This window comes from Brachycentrus maculatus, unplaced genomic scaffold (assembly GCF_059751285.1).
Source record: "Brachycentrus maculatus isolate JH-2025_06_01 unplaced genomic scaffold, ASM5975128v1 h1tg000261l, whole genome shotgun sequence".
In the NCBI taxonomy this organism is placed as follows: domain Eukaryota; kingdom Metazoa; phylum Arthropoda; class Insecta; order Trichoptera; family Brachycentridae; genus Brachycentrus; species Brachycentrus maculatus.
The window spans coordinates 861,368-880,148 of NW_028281012.1; the positions used below are offsets into that span (position 1 = coordinate 861,368).

An 18,781-nucleotide genomic window follows, 5' to 3' on the forward strand; every position below is an offset into this window, starting at 1 on the left:
TAAATATTAGAGTGAAAAAATCACTCAGAACTCCCTGAGAATCGAACTCGGGACATCCAGAACCGTAGCCGAGCGTGCTGACCATTACACTACGGAGGCGGACATTTATACATCTACATACACTTAATTTTATATATACATAATTTTATATTTTGACTGTAGTGCAGTCCATCCATAACCAAAACATAAATATATTTATTTGTTGATAAATTCATCTCACAGGTATACATACTAGAAGTATAATGGTGGAGACTGACCGGAGCATTTCGGAGGTCGTAACGTGTTACGTTATGATGCGAGCATTCAGGCAGTCAGTACAGCGAGCCGAGCGCTCCATCCATAGTTTAGGATGCTCAGTGATGCTCGCCGCGAGCGATGTTACGGCGTTATGTTGCGACGAAATGCTCCGGTCAGTCTCCACCTTAAGGGACAAGAAAAGGAAGAACGGAGAGATAGGAAGAGAAATTTGTAATTCTTCTTTAATATATGTATATATGTTACAACATATTTCTAAAATAATAAAAAAAAAACATATGGTAGTATTCATAGTATAATTTATTTAATACACATACTTTAAATAATCTTTGAATATTGATAACATGTATGTAAAAGGAACATGAAAATATACAGAATGCAAGTCATTTAAAAATACTGTTTTATGTAGATTAACAATAAATAATTGTATGAACAACATACAGTGCCACAATCCTCAAGTGAAGTTTATTATAATCTTTCAATTGAAAATCTACTAATCTAGCAAAATTGTGCTTATCACTTCTTTCAGTTCAACTGAATTCCTAACGCCACGGAGTTAAGTTAGGAAATGAGTTATGTGATACTGTATTACCTAAATAATGGAGCTTTAGATGATTCAATAATGTTCGTAGACGTTTGTAAAAACAATATAGTTAAAATTGCAAACGACACCAAAAAAAATAACCAAAGGTGTAACATTTTCAATAAATTTAATACAGCAAATAATCTCAAACATATTTTCAAAGTACTGTGTCTTAAATATTTTATTTTAAATACTCTTTTGTATCATTAACCTATGATCCAATCTGAATTTTAAAAACCTAAAAGTTTAATCATATGTCATTTATCTTGTATTGATATTGGATGGATATCTTCATACAATTTCATTAAGTTTCAAGATTGATTTGAATTTAAAAAAATATATAAGCATATAAATAACAGGTCAGTCGGTACTATTTTTATCTAAATCTCTTACCAAATAAAGGATTCAACTGTCTATATTTGAAATAGTGCGAATACTATCAGATGAGATGTTATTAATGGTTAAAATTCCAGAATTCGCTTACACGAACCTTGCGATCTGTACTAACGGCGTATATGAATGGATAGTGAAATTATGCACAATGACGATGCAATTTATAGTAAATAGTATAATACTTTTTGTATTGAAAGAGAAATATTGCAAAAAAATAATATTAAAATTAATGACATTACAAATTCATATAAACACAAAGAGAACCTAAAAAGTCCTTTTATACTCGTATGTAAAGTACGATAAATCTTATATTCTTCCCAAGTGCAAAAACTTCCTTCGGGATATTTGAAGTTGCAATGTGAAGTGTGTATAAAAAATCGGGAATTAGGTTGCAGCACATTAATGCTCACTTAAATAAGAATGGTTAATACGTGTTTATAAATAAAACAATACTGTGGGCATGCTTTCAGCATGAAAAATACTTTTGTTCCAACTCTAATGCAATATAACAAGTAACAATGTAATCACAAAACAGACAGTACAACTACAATATACATTTTATTAATTTTATTATAAACATAAAGGAGAATTGCTTTATAGTATTTGCGAATATATGACATATACTATTGATGAACAATAAAAATAAACAATTGAAAATTATCAAATAAATTTAAGTTAATCAAACATCAATTAAATACTTCCAATGAAAAACTTGAATTTATATTCAGCAATTAATTATGAAAAAAAAAAATATGTTTGTAATAGCAGTACATTAATAACATTTGGTTTACAGTATAATTACTCAATATTAATACTTCTTTTTACATCTAATTTTGTAAATATGTACATCATTTGTAAGTAAAGAGTTTATGGTAAAAGATATATAAATGAATATTACGATATTAGGATGTCTATTAACCCTTAGAACACGTCAAGCAAAAAATAAAAGTTGATTTGAAAAAAGCAAATTTTCCATTAAAAATAAAGTATTCTATAAAATTTCTTAAATTTCCTTTTATTTGTTTGCTTTAGTCCATGGCTTGTAAAAGCCATGGATTATAGTCGATATACGCTACCGAAGGATAAAAAAATTCGGGCGACTAGTCAATTTACGCATCCAAAGGGTTAAACACAAAAATTAATTTGCTATATAAATTCAATATGTATTAACAGTTTGCTATATATATTCAATATGTACTTATTAATACACAAAATGTAAAAACAATTAAACAAAATCATATTTTTCTCAGATATCCAATCAAACAATTTGTAACATAATGTGGAGTAGCACATTTAAAAAAAAATTATAAATAAAACCCAACATTGGTTCTGCTACTTCATATTTTATTACAAATCTAACAACAATAAAGAGTTAAAAAACATTACACAAAACAAAAGGTTTTTAATACACAAATATAAATATAATAGGTAATACACAAAAGGTTTTACTAATAAATATATGGAAGAATGGTTCATTACAGTTTGAATTCAATAAATACTGTTTGTTACAGGAAAATAACACTGAATGTCTGGATAAATGTTTTAATACTTTTCTTTTCTTTCTTAAATATTAACATTTACTAATAAATAATAATAAAAAACTGGTATAACGATTTAATCTAACGGGTAACTTTAAACTCCATAATTTCTAAGAGAAAACAATATTTTTCATTTCTAAAATTACATTTATAAATTGATATTTTACACCAATTAAAAAAGTTCAAATGTCCAGTCACAAAACTGCTTTTTTCATTAATCTTTTTTTCATTAGTTTTAATTCTGATATTTTATTTTAGGGAGAAGAGAATTCACAGAAGTCTTACAGAAGAAAGTGACCTACTAACAAAACGTAAAATGTTCAGGAGGGCCATTTGAGTCACTTTTGCTTGGCAACAAAATAAACATCAATGCAGTTAGTCATTTTTAACAAGTCAATATATTATACTTCCAAGTTTAAAATCCTTTGGTATTTTTCCAGGGCAATATTAAGCTAGTAAGATATCAAATAGTCAATGATCACGTTTTTGTAAAAAAATGCACTTGGTCACTTTCTCCTATATGACTACGATATGTATAAGCTTATGTCTCACATCATAAAAAATGTAATATTTTATTAGGATTTACATTAAGTAGTCAATTGAACTATTTTATACCCTGCGTGTACCCGAAGTGTTATTATATTTGATTAAATTTTTCAAAATAAACATATGTAATGGCAAAAATAATACAAAAAATGAGTTTAAAGTTACCCAAATTATTTTTTTTAATTTGTTGATTTACCATTTGGAACGTTATATTTATAATACTATTTTTTTTATATGTATTTCAGAAATAGCATTATCTGTCACTAAAAGATTGAGCTTTGGAACTTTTTCGTGTGTAGCTGAGACGGATCTGCTTAGGATAAATATTTTCTCTAAATGAATCATAATGTTATGATTTAGATAAAGGTTTTCCCTTCCCGTAGAACATATCCAAAAACAATCCTGGAAAAATAAATAATCATATAATTTTTTCATAAATTCATCAAAATCAAACATATCACATTAGATCAATGGAACATTGAGTATCATGCAATAAAGCTGTATAATTAACTTCAACTATTCATAAAGTCAAGAAATGATTAATATTTTACTGACGAAAAAACTTTTAACCCTTTGCACTGGAGTGCTGCCATAGAGGCGGCATGCGAGGTTTGCCATATTACTCGAGTGCGGCCGCTATGGCGCCAAGAAAATAAATTCTGATTCCTCAATATTTTTAATATATTTTTTTTTGTTACTTTTCAATATAATTTAACTAAAATATTATTAATAAAATTAAATTAAATTTGAATTTGATCGAGAAACAAGTGATAAGTCATTAAAAACCAAAGAGTGATTCTGTACGTAAATTTATATTATTTAAACTTCATGTACAACAAAATAAATAAGTACATTGGCTGGCTTATTGGTAAAAAGCAGTGTCTCCCAACCAACCAAAAACAGACTATGTAGTGATATTGGTCAAAACATTTGATACCATATATAGCTGTTTGCGATTAGAGGGTAGTTAGCGCTTTTAACATTAAAAAAAAAAACACAAATTACAAATAGATGATAGATAATAAGGAAGGCAAAGGAAAAAGAGAGTGTAGGGAAGGAGGTAGAGGAAAAAACTAAGGAAGGCAGTTTGATGGACAGTTAGGATTCTAATGATAGATGGTAACGTTTCTTAAAAGTTATTAGAGAAGGTGCAATTTACAAGGAGAGGTAATTCATTCCTTAGTCTGGCTGCTTGGACAGAGAAGGAATTACTGAAGAATGATGTGTTATGGCGAGGAATGGGAAATATTCTTTCTTGGGAAGAACGAAGTGATAGATCATGATATAAGAGGTATATAAAGTTTTCAGGAGCATTGGGGTTGTGAAAAATATTATAAAGTAATGTGAGAGCTTGAAGATTTGTGCGCTGGTTGAAGTGAAGCCATTTTAGTTCCGAGCGAGATGGTGAAACATGGTCATATTTTTTTAATTGAAAATAAAACGGATGCTATGATTTTGTAGACGATCCAGACGATTTATAAGATCAATGTTGGCATCAATGTAGCAAACATTAGCATAACATATGGAAGAAAGAAGAATGGATTGGGACAATTTTGTTTTCGCTGTGGTCGGGAGAAACTTCTAAAGTCTTTTTAAAAAGCATGAAGATTGTGGTAGAATCTCTTTCCGACCTCGGTGATTTGATCAACCCAGGATAAATTTTGATCAATAATGATCCCAAGGTTTTTTTACAGTTTTAGTAAAGGGAATGACATGTTAGGTAATTTCAAGTGTTGAGGTGGTGGTGAAATTGATAAGAGAGATCTGTCTATCGCTACCGATTATGATTGCTTGAGATTTTTAAGGATTCATCATTGAGCCATCGTCTTTGGTCCATGAGGAGATCAAATCAAGGTTTACGTTCAATTTATAAATGCCATTGTTAATGTTTTTAATGTCAGTGTGAATATAAAGCTGGAGATCGTCGGCGTATAAGTGTTAGGAACATTTTAAAGTTGTTGATATTGTATTAATGAAGGTGGAAAAGAGGAATGGAGATAGAATACTGCCCTGAGGAACTCCTGTGCCTAAGTGATTGAATGATAATGATTTATTTTCTATTATGACACATTGACATCTACAGTTTAAGAATGAAGAAAATCAATTTATGACAGAGTGCGATATATTAAGAGAGCAGAGTCTTGCCAGAAGAATAAATAATTATATATATATATATACATCTGTAAAAAAATTACTTGTGCGTAAAGTTGTTCATACTATTCATTGGTATGCTAAGTATTCACGCTTATGCTTGTACATAAATTCAATCCACTGGTTGCAATAAACTATACGAACAATGTGGGTGGAGTTAATCGGGGCAATCACTAAGCACCAATTAATTGTTTTATACGTAAATCCCTAAAATGGTGGAGGAAACTTTTTTTGGGGGATGGAGGTGTGTCATAAACTCTTACATACTTTATAAAGTTTCCAAGGATAAAAGAATGGAAAACTGATGACACATTTAAAATTTGTATAATTATTGGTCAATCAATGAGTAGGTGATTATTGAGGAGGTACTCGATTTGGACGATACTCTGATACTCCCCCTATAGAAGACCGACTAATAAATAAATTGCACATTCTACATTTTTAACTAAATTTTTTACTTAGTAAATACTACTTTTTCTTAAAATCTACTGTGACACGTGTTTCAATGCATTCTGCATCAGTTTCAAACACCGTATGTGAAGCTAATTCTAAATTTTAGAGTTGTGTCCTTGGTGTCTATGTTCCCACTGATAAGAAATAAAAATAAGAAACAGCTCCTACCCCTTCTTCATCCTTCAACGTCCCAAGGACACAACTCTAAAATTTAGAATTAGCTTCACATACGGTGTTTAAAAATGATGCGGAATGCATCGAAACACGTGTCACAGTGGATTTTAAGTTATAGTGGTACATATTTACTTAGTAATTTTATTTAATAAAAAATGGATAGGTTTCAGCACAACGTGACTGCCGAATGAATTAATGCACATTCTACATTCTGAAACTATGCAGTATGTTCTAATAGAAAAATTCAGAGTGGAAGAAAAGAAATACGATTGTATTGCAAAACCTGCCAAAGTAAACCTGGACTTTGCATCGGGGATTGTTATTTAAAAAATCATGCAGTGAAAAACTTCAAATAATCAATTGTTGTTTATCCTACATTCCTGTTTTACTAATACAAAAACGACATTAATAAATTTTTGTATTTTAATTTTTAATTTTCCTTCGATTTGGCAGTATGCACATACTAAAAATCTTTCAATAAAATAAACTGTGTCATCAGGCCACGTCATCTATGATTGCATAACTCGTTACTGACAAGTAACAAACAAATATATTATTTTAAATGTGCGAGATGCCAGAAATTCTAGTGAGAACTAGATTTAATAATTAGTGAGAACTATTATCAGTTTAAAATATAAATTTGTAATAATAAATAAATTCCATTTTGGTATATATTTGTGGGATGAGAGTATCAGCATATCTTGTTGAGAGTATCATCATATAATCAAATTAGTGTAAAAATCTTTTCAAAGAAATTGAAATTCTCCTACTTATGTATTTGGTGTCCTTAAGCCTGTATGACTAAAAATTTTATGCAATACGTATAAAAAATATCATCGTTTGTCAATTAGGTTAATACCCTTTTGGAAAATAATAATTTTATCCTTAATTAAGAGAAATGTAAACTACTTTTGGATAATCCAATTGATTAAAAATGTCATATTCGATATGAATGTTGCATTTTTATAGTTTAGATTTTAAACAAGAATTATTAGTATTATTATTGTATTGATGTCAAATATGTAAAATAAAATATCTAAAGATTGGGGACACTTGCTGAAACTTAATGACTTATGGAGTCAAATGGTAGCATACATTAGAAAATGAATCTGAAAGACAAAATTATCATTTTCAATAATATAATAGCTCCATTAAAGATTAACGTCAAATCCTCACAGTAATTACTCACAAATTAAATGAGCTACATTATTTACCTGAGAATACCAATATGGCACCAATCCACTGCCGAGGCAAGAGCACATTTCCAAAAATGACTACGGACGCTAGAACTGTAAAAAATTTCCTGGTTGTAGTGACCACAGAACAGGCCAAAGGTCCAAACTGAGATACCTGCAAGGTAAAACAAATATCAAGAGATACATTCGACATGAAAAGAAGCATTCAATTTATCAAAAGTTTAATAATTTAATCTCAGCAGTTATTTATAAAAATTGCTTTATGAAAAGGGATTGATCTAACAATCAACTATTAATTAATAGATTTGGTATTCACTTTGTGGTAATCGACGTGCCCTACATAAAGTGCTCTAACTACGTTTTTGTCAATTTTGAGATATTTGGTGTACGTTATCAACTGACCGTTATCTACAAATATAAATAAACAAAAATATATAAAATAAATTACGCATAGTTTTCAGGCGAATAAGACGCTATCTACATCGAATTTTCGAAATGAACTGAACTAAAACGCTAACTACTTAATTTTGACAAAGCATAAAGTTTTAAAACGATTTAATACATTATTTTATCGTGTTTTTAAATGTATAATACTAGTTTAGAATTTCAGATAAAACCGTTAATAATTGAAAAATATGTTGAAAAAATCTTCTAAGATCTCTCCTGTAAAGTAACAGATTACGTAGGGGTTGTCGATATATTCATTTTTCACTTGGTAATTACCACTATTTCCTTAAATCTATTGTGATTGTATCTCAATGCATTCCGCATCGTTATCAAACACTGCATGTGATAAGTCTAAATTTGCATGTGCTGATGAGTTGTGCCATTATTTTAGGCACAATTTATTATTTATTATTATTTTTATTCTTATTTTATTCTTATTTTTTATAAGTCGTAACAAGGACATTAGAAGTGAGGCACAGTAAGGAAAAATCATTATATTGTTAATTAAGGGTATATTATTATTTACACTTTTATGAATTTTGATTATTTCAAAATGTTGAAGAAATGAAAAGTCATACATTACAACATTTTGGAACAATATAAATTCACAGAAATAGATTATAATAAAACCATAATTAAAATATGGTGATGACTGAAGCCTTCCCCTTGTTCAACAACATCCTTCAACATGCCAAGGGATACCTCTCCAATTAAGGCTAAATTTCACATATGGTGCTTGATGAAGTCGGTAGAATTTAATAATATGTATGTAGTATTTTTTTTCAATCTAATATTTATTCAATATTACCCTGGACTGCTACCTGAAGCGGAGGGCTGATTACCTTTCCTTCATGTGTTAACAATCATGATAACACTGCGTTTATATGATGCAGTGCCCTATGCACCATTGGGGTGCGGATAAGGGTTTGAATAAGTATTAATTAAGCAAATAATAAATTTAAAAATAACAAACACTTACATTTTTTACTATAAATCAAGTTGGTGTTATGGTAATGGAGATGTTAGATTGTCTTTTAGTAAATTATGTGAAGAGACATGAGCTGGTTATAACCAAGTTAATATTCTATTTCGAAAAATATGACATAAAGATGGGGCTTCAATGTTCGTTCATGAATAAATCCATGTACATATTTGGGAATAACAGCATCGGACGTACCTAGTGCAACCGGCCTCACTCGTAAAGATCAAATATGTATTTCAGTGAATCTATTGACAAATTATTATAAAACAAAATTGTTTAAACTTACAGCAAGGAAAATAAAGAGTTGGCCAAGGGCACCAGCAACAGCAAGTGTAGAGAGATGCCAGATGACAACAGGATGACGGGATACAAATGCCACAAATGTAGCAATCTCTCCACTCAATACAACAGCCGTTCCGAGAATCAGGATAGACCTGAAATTATTTTTAAAAAAGTATTAATTAAACACATCATTATTCAATTATAAACAAAATGTTTACAAAAGCAAAAAAAATATTCCATACTAAACAATAGATATAAAAAAAATTATAACAATCAAAATCGATAGCAGTTCTAATGCTTACCGTGTTTAATAGCAAAATTGATTTTAATATGGTGGTGCCTGGGAAATTATTAAGCGGAAAAAAATCTTGGACACATAGGGTTATCATTATCTTTGCATATTTCAATATTAATAATGATAACAAAAACCTTATCCGCACCCCAATGGTGCATAGGGAACTGCTTCACATAAACGCAGAGTTATCTTGATCGTTTACTCATGAAGGAAAGGTGATCAGCCCTCCGCTTCAGGTACCACTCCAGGGTAATATTGAATAAATATTAGAGTGAAAAAATCACTTATATTTATTTGACCCCCCCCTGGGAATCGAACCCGGAACCTCCAGAACGGTAGCCGAGCGTGCTGACCATTACACTACGGAGGCGGACAACATTAAGACAAATAATACTTGACTCTGGCTTGTAAAACGAGTAGTAAAGTCATATAAAAACATGGAAGACTTTATGCTGTTCACGGGAAAACATATGATGTATAAACACGGATTTTAAAGTAAAAGGTTTAAACTAGCAATTTTATGTTAAAATCTAATGTTTGTAAAATGTACCAATAGTTAGTGCTTATCATCATTTGCTGGGCAGATGGAGAGGATTCAGCGCGCATTCGGTCCTACAAAAAGGAAATTAGTTATTTTTGGACTCACATCATCATTATAATATAAAAGTAAGTACTAAAGTAATATATGGTCTAAACCAGGGGTTCCCAAAGTGTGCGCCGCGGCGCCCTGGTGCGCCGTAGAAAGTAAAGAGGGGCGCCGTGAGTCGATCCTCAATCATTATCCGAAACCACAAATATTCTCGGGTACCTATAAAGCAACAATTTCTTTTTTGAGAGCTAGCATCTTCCTACCCAACTACTATTATTGTAGGTAGGTACCTACCTATTTATTTCGACAATAATATATGTAAATACATATAGTCACATTATCTATTCCAAATAGCTTACTAAAGTAGGGCGCCGTGACAAAATACTAACTGACTGAAAAAGATAGGGAACCCCTGGTCTAAACAATATTGTTTTTTTTCATCTAACATCATCAAACACTAAATATATAAAAAAATATCAAATTTTTAAGCAAATATTTTTTTGCTCAAAATCGCAGCATTGATATAAAATTATTAAATTTTTTGATATAATGATGTTTTTAAACCCTGACTTACGCACAAAACATGATAATGTATACTTAATAAGCAAATCGCAAATAAATAAATATACTTTTTATTTCACATAAACTAATGCAAGTAAAATATGAAAAACATAATATATAATGCAAAGATTTAAATTTTAACAATCGCAATTTTCAAATAAAAGTCACTTCAAAAATTCTTAAAAATTTTTAAGGCTTGCCTAATGATGTATTCTACTGGCAAGTCTGGAATACTATAAACTAAGTGTGTTGATGTTTTGAATATCGAAAGCATTAACTTTGTGGACCAAAACACAAAGTGAGTGGATCAAAACCCAAAGTATTTTTATTTCTCGAAATAATATTAAGTGTGTTGAATTTGGCAGCTAGAGAAGCTGTCTTTATCAACAGTTAACCTTTTTATCGTTGTAAAACCCAACTTTGAGAATATCAATATAAAAGACAGGAAATAAGATATCGTAGACTTTCAAAACATGAAAACACAAGTTACTCATTTGTTACTAAAAAAATTCTTGTCAATCTTTATCGAGTAAATTATCACCTATATATATAAAATCACTAACAACTTGTAATACAAATGGTTGTTAGTTCAATAGAGAAAAATTGCAGTAAGTTTATTTCTAAAGCATCTTTCAATGCTAATTTTACAAATCCATTCTAGAGAAAAGTGATGGTTGAAATGCTGAGTATTTAATATGTAAATATATTTAATAAATGAAGAATGAAAACTCACCATGACAATATGAATTCATCATATCGCAAATAGTGACCGCTCAAGGATTTGAATCCAATAATTCATAATAATAAATATTTACAGGCAATTTGTAAAAGCTTTTAACCTCGTTTGGGTCTTGGGACATGCACATATTTTTATGGTTGATGCTAGAGGTCCTCTTCAATTTGATAGAAGGCTATCCTTAATTTAAGGTGGATAAAATCACTTTTTGTGATATGATGAATTTATATCAATTTACATAACCATAGTATGTTTTATATCTTCATTTGTTCAATACATATTCTACTACTTTGAACACATTTCAAACACAAAGTATTTATTTATAAGCTGAGCAAATATTATCAATTTGTTTTATGTGGATCGAGAATTGTGCATAGCAATGTACGGAGACACGTGTCGTATGTAGTATAATAATCAATGTTATTTACCAAGTGGAGTTTAAATATCAAATGGATGAATATAACAAAATATTACCACACAGTGACTGCCAAATCAACTCAAAAAATTATCTGTGTGGATTTATAACTAAGTATTTTAGGTTTAAAAAATAACAGATTTTTTTGCCTTTTTTTTTCTAAATAGTCTATTGAATAAACACATCGTAGTCGTACAGGAGAAAGTGACCAACTAACAAAATGTAAAATGTTCAGGAGGGCCATTTAAGTCACTTTTGCTTGGCAAAAAAATAAACATCAATGCAGTAAGTCATTATTAACAACTCATTATATTATACTTCCAAGATTAAAATCCTATATGATTTTTTCAGGGCAATATTAAGCTAGTAAGATATCAAATAATCAATGATCAGGTTTTTGTAAAAAATGCAATTGGTCACTTTCTCCTGTATGACTACAACATACTCATGCAATATTAGACAAACACTATACACGTGGATGATTTTAAGATTTTCCATGTTTTAAAGATCTCCTTTCACATACTGCTATATGTTTGTATGTAGTCCTTTTAGTAGGAAAATCTCAATTACTATTTAAAAGATAATATATTATTGAAATGGATGAACAAAAATGAGTAGTGTAATATACGGTTAACAAGACCTGCACTGCTCCAGTCAAGCCATCCATGGTCAGGGAGAGCAACAGAAGTAGTTCACCAATCCCAGAGCTGGCAACTTGAGTTCCTGGTTTGGTTTCCTTATACATGAAGGCGATGACACCAGTTACAATCAAGAATACAAAAATATATCGTCTCATAGGGTAATTCTTGCGGCCAATCAGAACTCCGAGCAGCATGACTGGAATAGGTTTTGCCGATTTTCCAACAACCTGTAAAAAGTCACACGTGCGCAATAGTGCAGTTACCTTAAATATTTAAAAAATAATCAATAATAATGAAAATAATAATAAATAATTAGTAACAATGAATGGTGCCTATCTGAAAGAGATAAAAATAGGCTGAATGCGTTGGAGATGTGGATCTATAGAAGAATGCTCGGGATATCTTGGAGAGACCACATCTCCAACGACGAGGTACTACGATTGATCAAGGAAAAAAGCACCTAGTCGCGACTATCTCCAAAAGACGCGCCGAATGGATCGGCCACGTGCTAAAACAAAAGGGTTTCCTGCACCAAATAATAAAGGGGACGATCGAGGGAATAAACGCCAGAGGACGCCCACGCCGCGAATACCGAAGCGACTTATACGAAGACATGGGCAGCTCGACGTATGAGGAGCTGAAGAGGACTTTGGAAAATAGGCGAGAATGGCGAAAGAGATGTATCTGTTGCTACAGACCAATCTGCAGGATTGAGACCAGAGAGAGAATAATAAAGGAATAATTATATATTTAAATACCTGAGTAGGGTAGTTTACCCATTGTAGAGCCATATTAGAGCAAACCATTGCTAGTAAGTAAGTCAATGCGGAACTAAAATAGTACATGGTTTTTGTGTTATCAGCTTCTTGCGGTTGTGCAACCTGAAAATCAAATATTACAAGTTGAAGAACATTTGACACAGAAAATTATTTACTAAAACCAAAGCTTTTTTGTCATTCTTTTTTGACAGATTTTCAAGTTTTAGAGTATTTTTGGTTTTCATGAATATGAAGCTTCGAGTGTTTAATAATTATAGTAACTAATGAAATTAACATTTATAAAACAAAAATAATTACAAAATCATATTTACGACAATTCTTACTTTAAGTAAATAGTCATACCAAAATTTGACAATATTTCGTTTACCAAATAACTCAATAATAAAGTAATGTTTGATAGAATAATTTTGTAAGAAATCTCAGCTAGAGAAACACTAGTTGGATCATTATTTTATATATAAAGAAAACATCCTAGAGCTACTTCTAAAGTAAATTACTAGGAGAATAGCAGTGACGGGTAGAGCACCAATACTCGTACTCACATGTGCAACTTCGACAGTCCCTTAGTCCTATTAAGGCCCGAGTGGTTATCGTAAGAAATTGCAGTCTTTCTGCAGGAGAAGGGATTACTATTGTGTGCAAAATAATTTGTAAAGTATATAATTGGATGTCACTTACCAACATTCCTTTTGCGAAGATATAGTTGCAGATACATTGCACAAGAACAAATATCAAGGCGCATGTGAATTGTTCTCCATCACCACTGCCATATCTGCCCCGTGTAATTTTTTCTTGCAACATCCCGAAGCAAAAGTAGCAGAAAAATATGCCAGAGGCATATATAAGAAACTTAACATTTTTCTGCATTTTGCCCGCTCGAGTCTAGTCTGGAAGTGAACAGAATTGAATTAGGACACGTGATTTAAAAAGGCAGATTGTTTATACACTATGTTTAAACAACTGAATCAGTTACGCGTATGCCAACTGAATATACAGAGAATTTAGAAATTAAGACACATCGAACAATAAATAACTTCATCAAACATCAAAATCAAATAAAACTATTCCATTTTTGTAATATCATAAAATGTATTTTAGAGCAATAACAACTGTAATAAGGTTAAACTGACATATCTCTCACTCCTTTCAACAACATCATAAATCAAAAAACTTTTAAAGATCGTTTTTAAAGTTTAAAAATATGATAAAATGTTTTTAAAATAATATTAAGCCACTTATTAAACTTTTAACTGTGCAACAGATCTTTTTAGGTAAAATCTGAAGGTTTTTTCTCGATTTGAAAAATATTTAATAAATTTTAAAAAATATATAAAACAATACCTTTTCTTCAAAATACAAAAACAACACTTTCTGCCCTGTAGCAGGTAAATATTAAGTTAAAAATATACCGCTTTTGCTGGGATATAGTACATTTTCTGGGCATTCCGAAAACATGCACAACTAAAAATTTACGATTTTTGAAATATGACATTGTTGAAAGGAGTGAGCGATATGTTCATCTTTACATTTTTATACAAAGCAACATATAAAAGTACATTAATCTGAATATATCTTTCTGGGATTCAAGTGATGAAAAATGGGTATTTGTAATTAAATGTTTTGTAAGTAAATTGCCCCTAAAACGTTTAAATACTGAGTAAAAATGCATTTAACATACTTATATTATATTTTATAAAAGCGCGGCTAATGTGTATGAAACTTCTTTTTAAATTACTTGGCGGTTTAACTAACTTTTTGAACGAATCAAGTTGAAAAAATAAAAATGTTTTGTAAACTGACATAAACGTGATACGATACCAACCTAATTATCGGCAATGTAATTTAATTTAAATGTTTCTTCTAATTGAAAAACTCAAGTAATAAGTGATTTACGAACTAGCGGATAATAACGAACTAAATGTTGCTCGGAGCTGTCAACCACACGCTAGCGAAACGTACACGTCAACGTCAATTATCCATAGAAAAAGAAAAGGCTAAAGATGTCCATGCTCATACCATACTGAAAAAATAAATTTCGTATCTACCTTCTATTTTGTGGCGAATAAAAAACGGGAGAGCATATTTACGACTAATACTTGTGTAATAGACTTTTAGTTACGTAGAGCTTTTTTTTTTGCAAATTATAGATTTCTCACAAGAACAAAATAATTCAACAGAAGGGAATATAAAAAAAAATTATGGGCATGTCGAGACTTACGACTAGTCACCAGCAGGCTTAGGTAAGCACTTATAACACTTGTTTAACTTTTTCATTAAACCCACGTTTGCCCATTCATTTCACGGGATTTGTGGAACTTGTATATATTCAAAATTTAAGGGCCCATTCGCATGCGTGTTAGCAAGATAACGACCAGCGATATTTCTCCCGAGTGAAAATCAATCAAGTACTAGAAAATAATTATAGTGAAATCCGGATTTTATGTCCCCGGATTTAATATCTCCCCGCCGATTGCGTGTGATTATTTCAGTCACGATATATTTTCGTACATTCATTACGTTTTTCCCCCAGTTTACGTTAAAAATATCCTGTCATTCGATTTTTGACTCGATCTGTCACGCTTCTTTTTTTACATTATTTTTTTACATATAGCTTTTGTTTGTTTTGTTAGTTTAAAAAATCATCATAATTAGGTATTACAAAAAATATTTCAAATGTTTTTTCAAACCCCCAATTTATACATTCCCTCCATTTAGGTTTATGTATGCAAAAAAAATAATCTACATGATTTTCACAAAAAAAAATTAAAAGTTTTTTTTTCATTACCTAACATTTACTATATAAACTGCTATTTTGGACAGTAACATATTTTTTTCACAATATTTCAAGATACCATTTACTTTTTTATCTTAGTGTAAAATATAGTGCAAAAAGTCTTTGAACTTGTTCATACAAAAAGGAAAGGGACATAAATAAAAGATATTGATATAAAAAAACTTACAAAAAATACTTTATTTTAAATTCCAACACATTTCACACATTTTACTAACCATCTCTGAGTTACTTTGATGATAGACAGTGCTATTTTTAGCATAAAAAACAAATGTGTGAAATATCACTTCAATTTCAAGAGCAATTAGAATTCTCACAGTAGGACATTCAAGATCAAGGAAAATTCACTAAAGAGAGCATTGGAGTTGTAAGCTTTTTGATGAAATTCTTTCATAAAACATATAATCACAACACTCGTAGGAAATCCAACATTGTATGACTAGAACTGTAGTGTCATACAGAGCCCAAAGTGCAGTAAGCCACAACTTCTCCACTTACAATGATGAAATGTAAAGATTTGAAAAGGCTGCAGGGTTTGTAGGTGTACGACGCATTGTGAGTAGGACAAGTGTTGTAAATAAGCATGTTTAAAAAAATATCACATTCAAATTAATAACACTATAAGAAACCTTTGGTCAATTCCTTGACTTGATGTAGTAATGTGCAAACTCTGGTTATCCTCCATAATCCAACATACCTTTAACTGATACTCCATAAACGTGATACAAGAAATAATAATATGTTAAGATCATGACTAGAGATCTCATCCAATAAAAATCCTCATAAGAATAATCTTACAATTTGATTTGGCTTAACTAACAAATAAATCAATATATCTATTTGGGAATGTTATAAAATATATTTATCCTCCTAAGACTTGGGAAAATGTTGGTAACAATGCTTACTCGATAACACTAGTACTAGTCAAAGTTTGACAAGAATATCAGACATCACAAGAGGTACCGAGAACTGGACATAATATTGTAATTACTGTAGGCTGATAAAGATATTATCGTGAAAACTTTTATAATTTTTCATACTTTCCTAGAACTGCATTGTAAATTACATAGGAGTGGCATAAACAATCTTTGGATGTTACAGAACGAAATTTTAGCTACTGGTGGATCCTATAGAAATATTATGTCTGAGGAAGATAATATGCCCTACAAAATAAAAAAAATGTATTTCATGTTTCACAAACAATTAATATTATATTTAAAAGTTTATACAATTTGCCACATTTCAAAAATAATTTCATACAGGTACTTAACTAAAATAAGAATTTGAGATTTTCAAAAGGCTAAATATCTATCCAAATGATCTCGATAATTGTATGGTTTTAAATTCTCAATGGGGCAGTTTTTCAAAACAGAGTTTGATTACGTGTATATTTTGTATTGCTATAATTACTTCAAAAAATGCTTATTAAATTTAACACTAGCACTACAAGGAAATAAAACATTAACACTATACAGCTTGTTATAAACATAAACATTGTTACTGTCCGAGATTATACATGTTTTACTTATAAAGGTAATTTATATCTATAAATGTTTTTAATATCATAATGGATATGTAGTACTACTCTACATAAAAAAAATGTTAATTAGTTATTAATTTAAAAATTAAAATCTTATTTAGAAGGAATATCGTTTTTTTACCAACCACAAGGAGTAGATCAATTTCAAATAATTTATTATTTTTAGTATTTATTGTTTAAATGCAAATTTATTCAGGTGCCATTTTCATCCTTTTTGTAAATTCCTGTATTGTGAAGTATTCCAGCCAAGAGCCAAAATTGTTGTAAACAGAGACAGTGAATGAACCAGTTATCAAGGAAAACAGTGTAACAAGAAGCCAGGGGATGATCTGGGTTGGGCGAACACAACATACATTGGCACATAGAGAAAGGAAACCTTCATCTAGAAGTCAGCAGAATAGGGTAGAAATTATTGCAACTGGTTGAATGGAGAAGTCGTCATCCAAAAGTGTTGCAATCCAATTAAGTACTTTGAATATCCTTCTTTTAAATTTATAAGAAACAATAAATCGCCATTTCTAGCCCAAACTTCTAATGGAATTCATACCCAACCAGAGATTAAATTTTACAAGAGATATAGCAAACAGTAATAATGATAAAATTGATGGATATATCATACTTATTTTAGTATTATACAATAAAAGTTAATTAGGTTAAAGACTTTTTTTAAATAAGAGAAATATTAAAAAGAGCATAGAACAAATTTTTAATAACCTTTATTTTAATATTGTGCTTAAACTAATACATATAATACACAGTATTTTAACATTAACATTTAGTACCATTTTGTTAGGATTTAAAGAGAGCCAGTACCGTTTTTTTAAGACACAAAAATACAAATTCATATTATGTTTTGAAGAATGTAAATTAAAAACAAAAATAAAAGTAATAGATTCAACAAGGAATAAACTTGGAGGCGCCAGAAAAGTAAAAGGTCTCATTAAATCTTATGTCATCTCGTTCTTGTTGAGTATGTCCTTGGTTTTTTGTGCCAATCAGACAGACGCTTCACTCGGTAACAATTCCACTTTATAACAAATTGATAACCACATTCATAAACATTTTAATGTATCAACTATTAATAACAATTAATTGATATGTTACTAGTACATATAAAAAAAATTGTATTTTATAATATATGTATATAAGTACGAAATGCAACACACATGTAATCAAATTATTAAAATATTCTGTTGAATTTAGTTCTAGCTACATAGGTATACTTTTCCATTTAATCAATAATAGGGTTAGAAAGGTATATTTAATATAATAATAAAAAAACTTTATTAAGTGCAAATAATGCAACAAAAAATAATATTTAACAATATTTAAAAAAAAAAAAACTGCATGTGTTCAAATAAACAAACTCTAAAGTAAATAGTAATGTCCAAAAGTTTCTAGCCTGATAGGGTTAAAAAGGTATTTTTGATCAAT

General features: G+C 30.1%; 1 protein-coding gene across 2 annotated transcripts; it reads right to left on the reverse strand.

Annotated features, from left to right (window-relative positions):
- Window positions 1-948: 948 nt before the first annotated feature.
- Window positions 949-14,983, reverse strand: meigo (Solute carrier family 35 member B1 homolog meigo). 2 transcript variants are annotated; one of them, XM_088266004.1, is made up of 8 exons: window positions 14,839-14,983; window positions 13,695-13,903; window positions 12,996-13,118; window positions 12,237-12,464; window positions 9,846-9,907; window positions 9,005-9,152; window positions 7,308-7,443; window positions 949-3,717 (listed from the first exon to the last, which is right to left on the reverse strand). In XM_088266004.1, exons 2-8 carry the CDS (start codon window positions 13,881-13,883, stop codon window positions 3,665-3,667), a joined length of 939 nt encoding a protein of 312 aa, XP_088122130.1. In that variant the 5' UTR covers window positions 13,884-13,903; window positions 14,839-14,983; the 3' UTR covers window positions 949-3,664. The 2 variants fall into 2 exon arrangements, with proteins under 2 accessions (XP_088122130.1, XP_088122131.1); XM_088266005.1 differs by having other exon boundaries at window positions 14,695-14,983.
- Between the last annotated feature and the right edge of the window lie 3,798 nt (window positions 14,984-18,781).

Excerpts from the sequence above, each read along its gene's own strand:
- meigo (XM_088266004.1), bottom strand. The coding sequence starts at position 13,883 with ATGCAGAAAAATGTTAAGTTTCTTATATATGCCTCTGGCATATTTTTC. Across the intron at positions 13,119-13,694 it reads TCTTCGCAAAAGGAATGTTG|GTTGCACAACCGCAAGAAGC; the intron begins GTAAGTGACATC and ends TTTGATTTTCAG. Across the intron at positions 9,908-12,236 it reads GCTTGACTGGAGCAGTGCAG|GACCGAATGCGCGCTGAATC; the intron begins GTCTTGTTAACC and ends TCCTTTTTGTAG.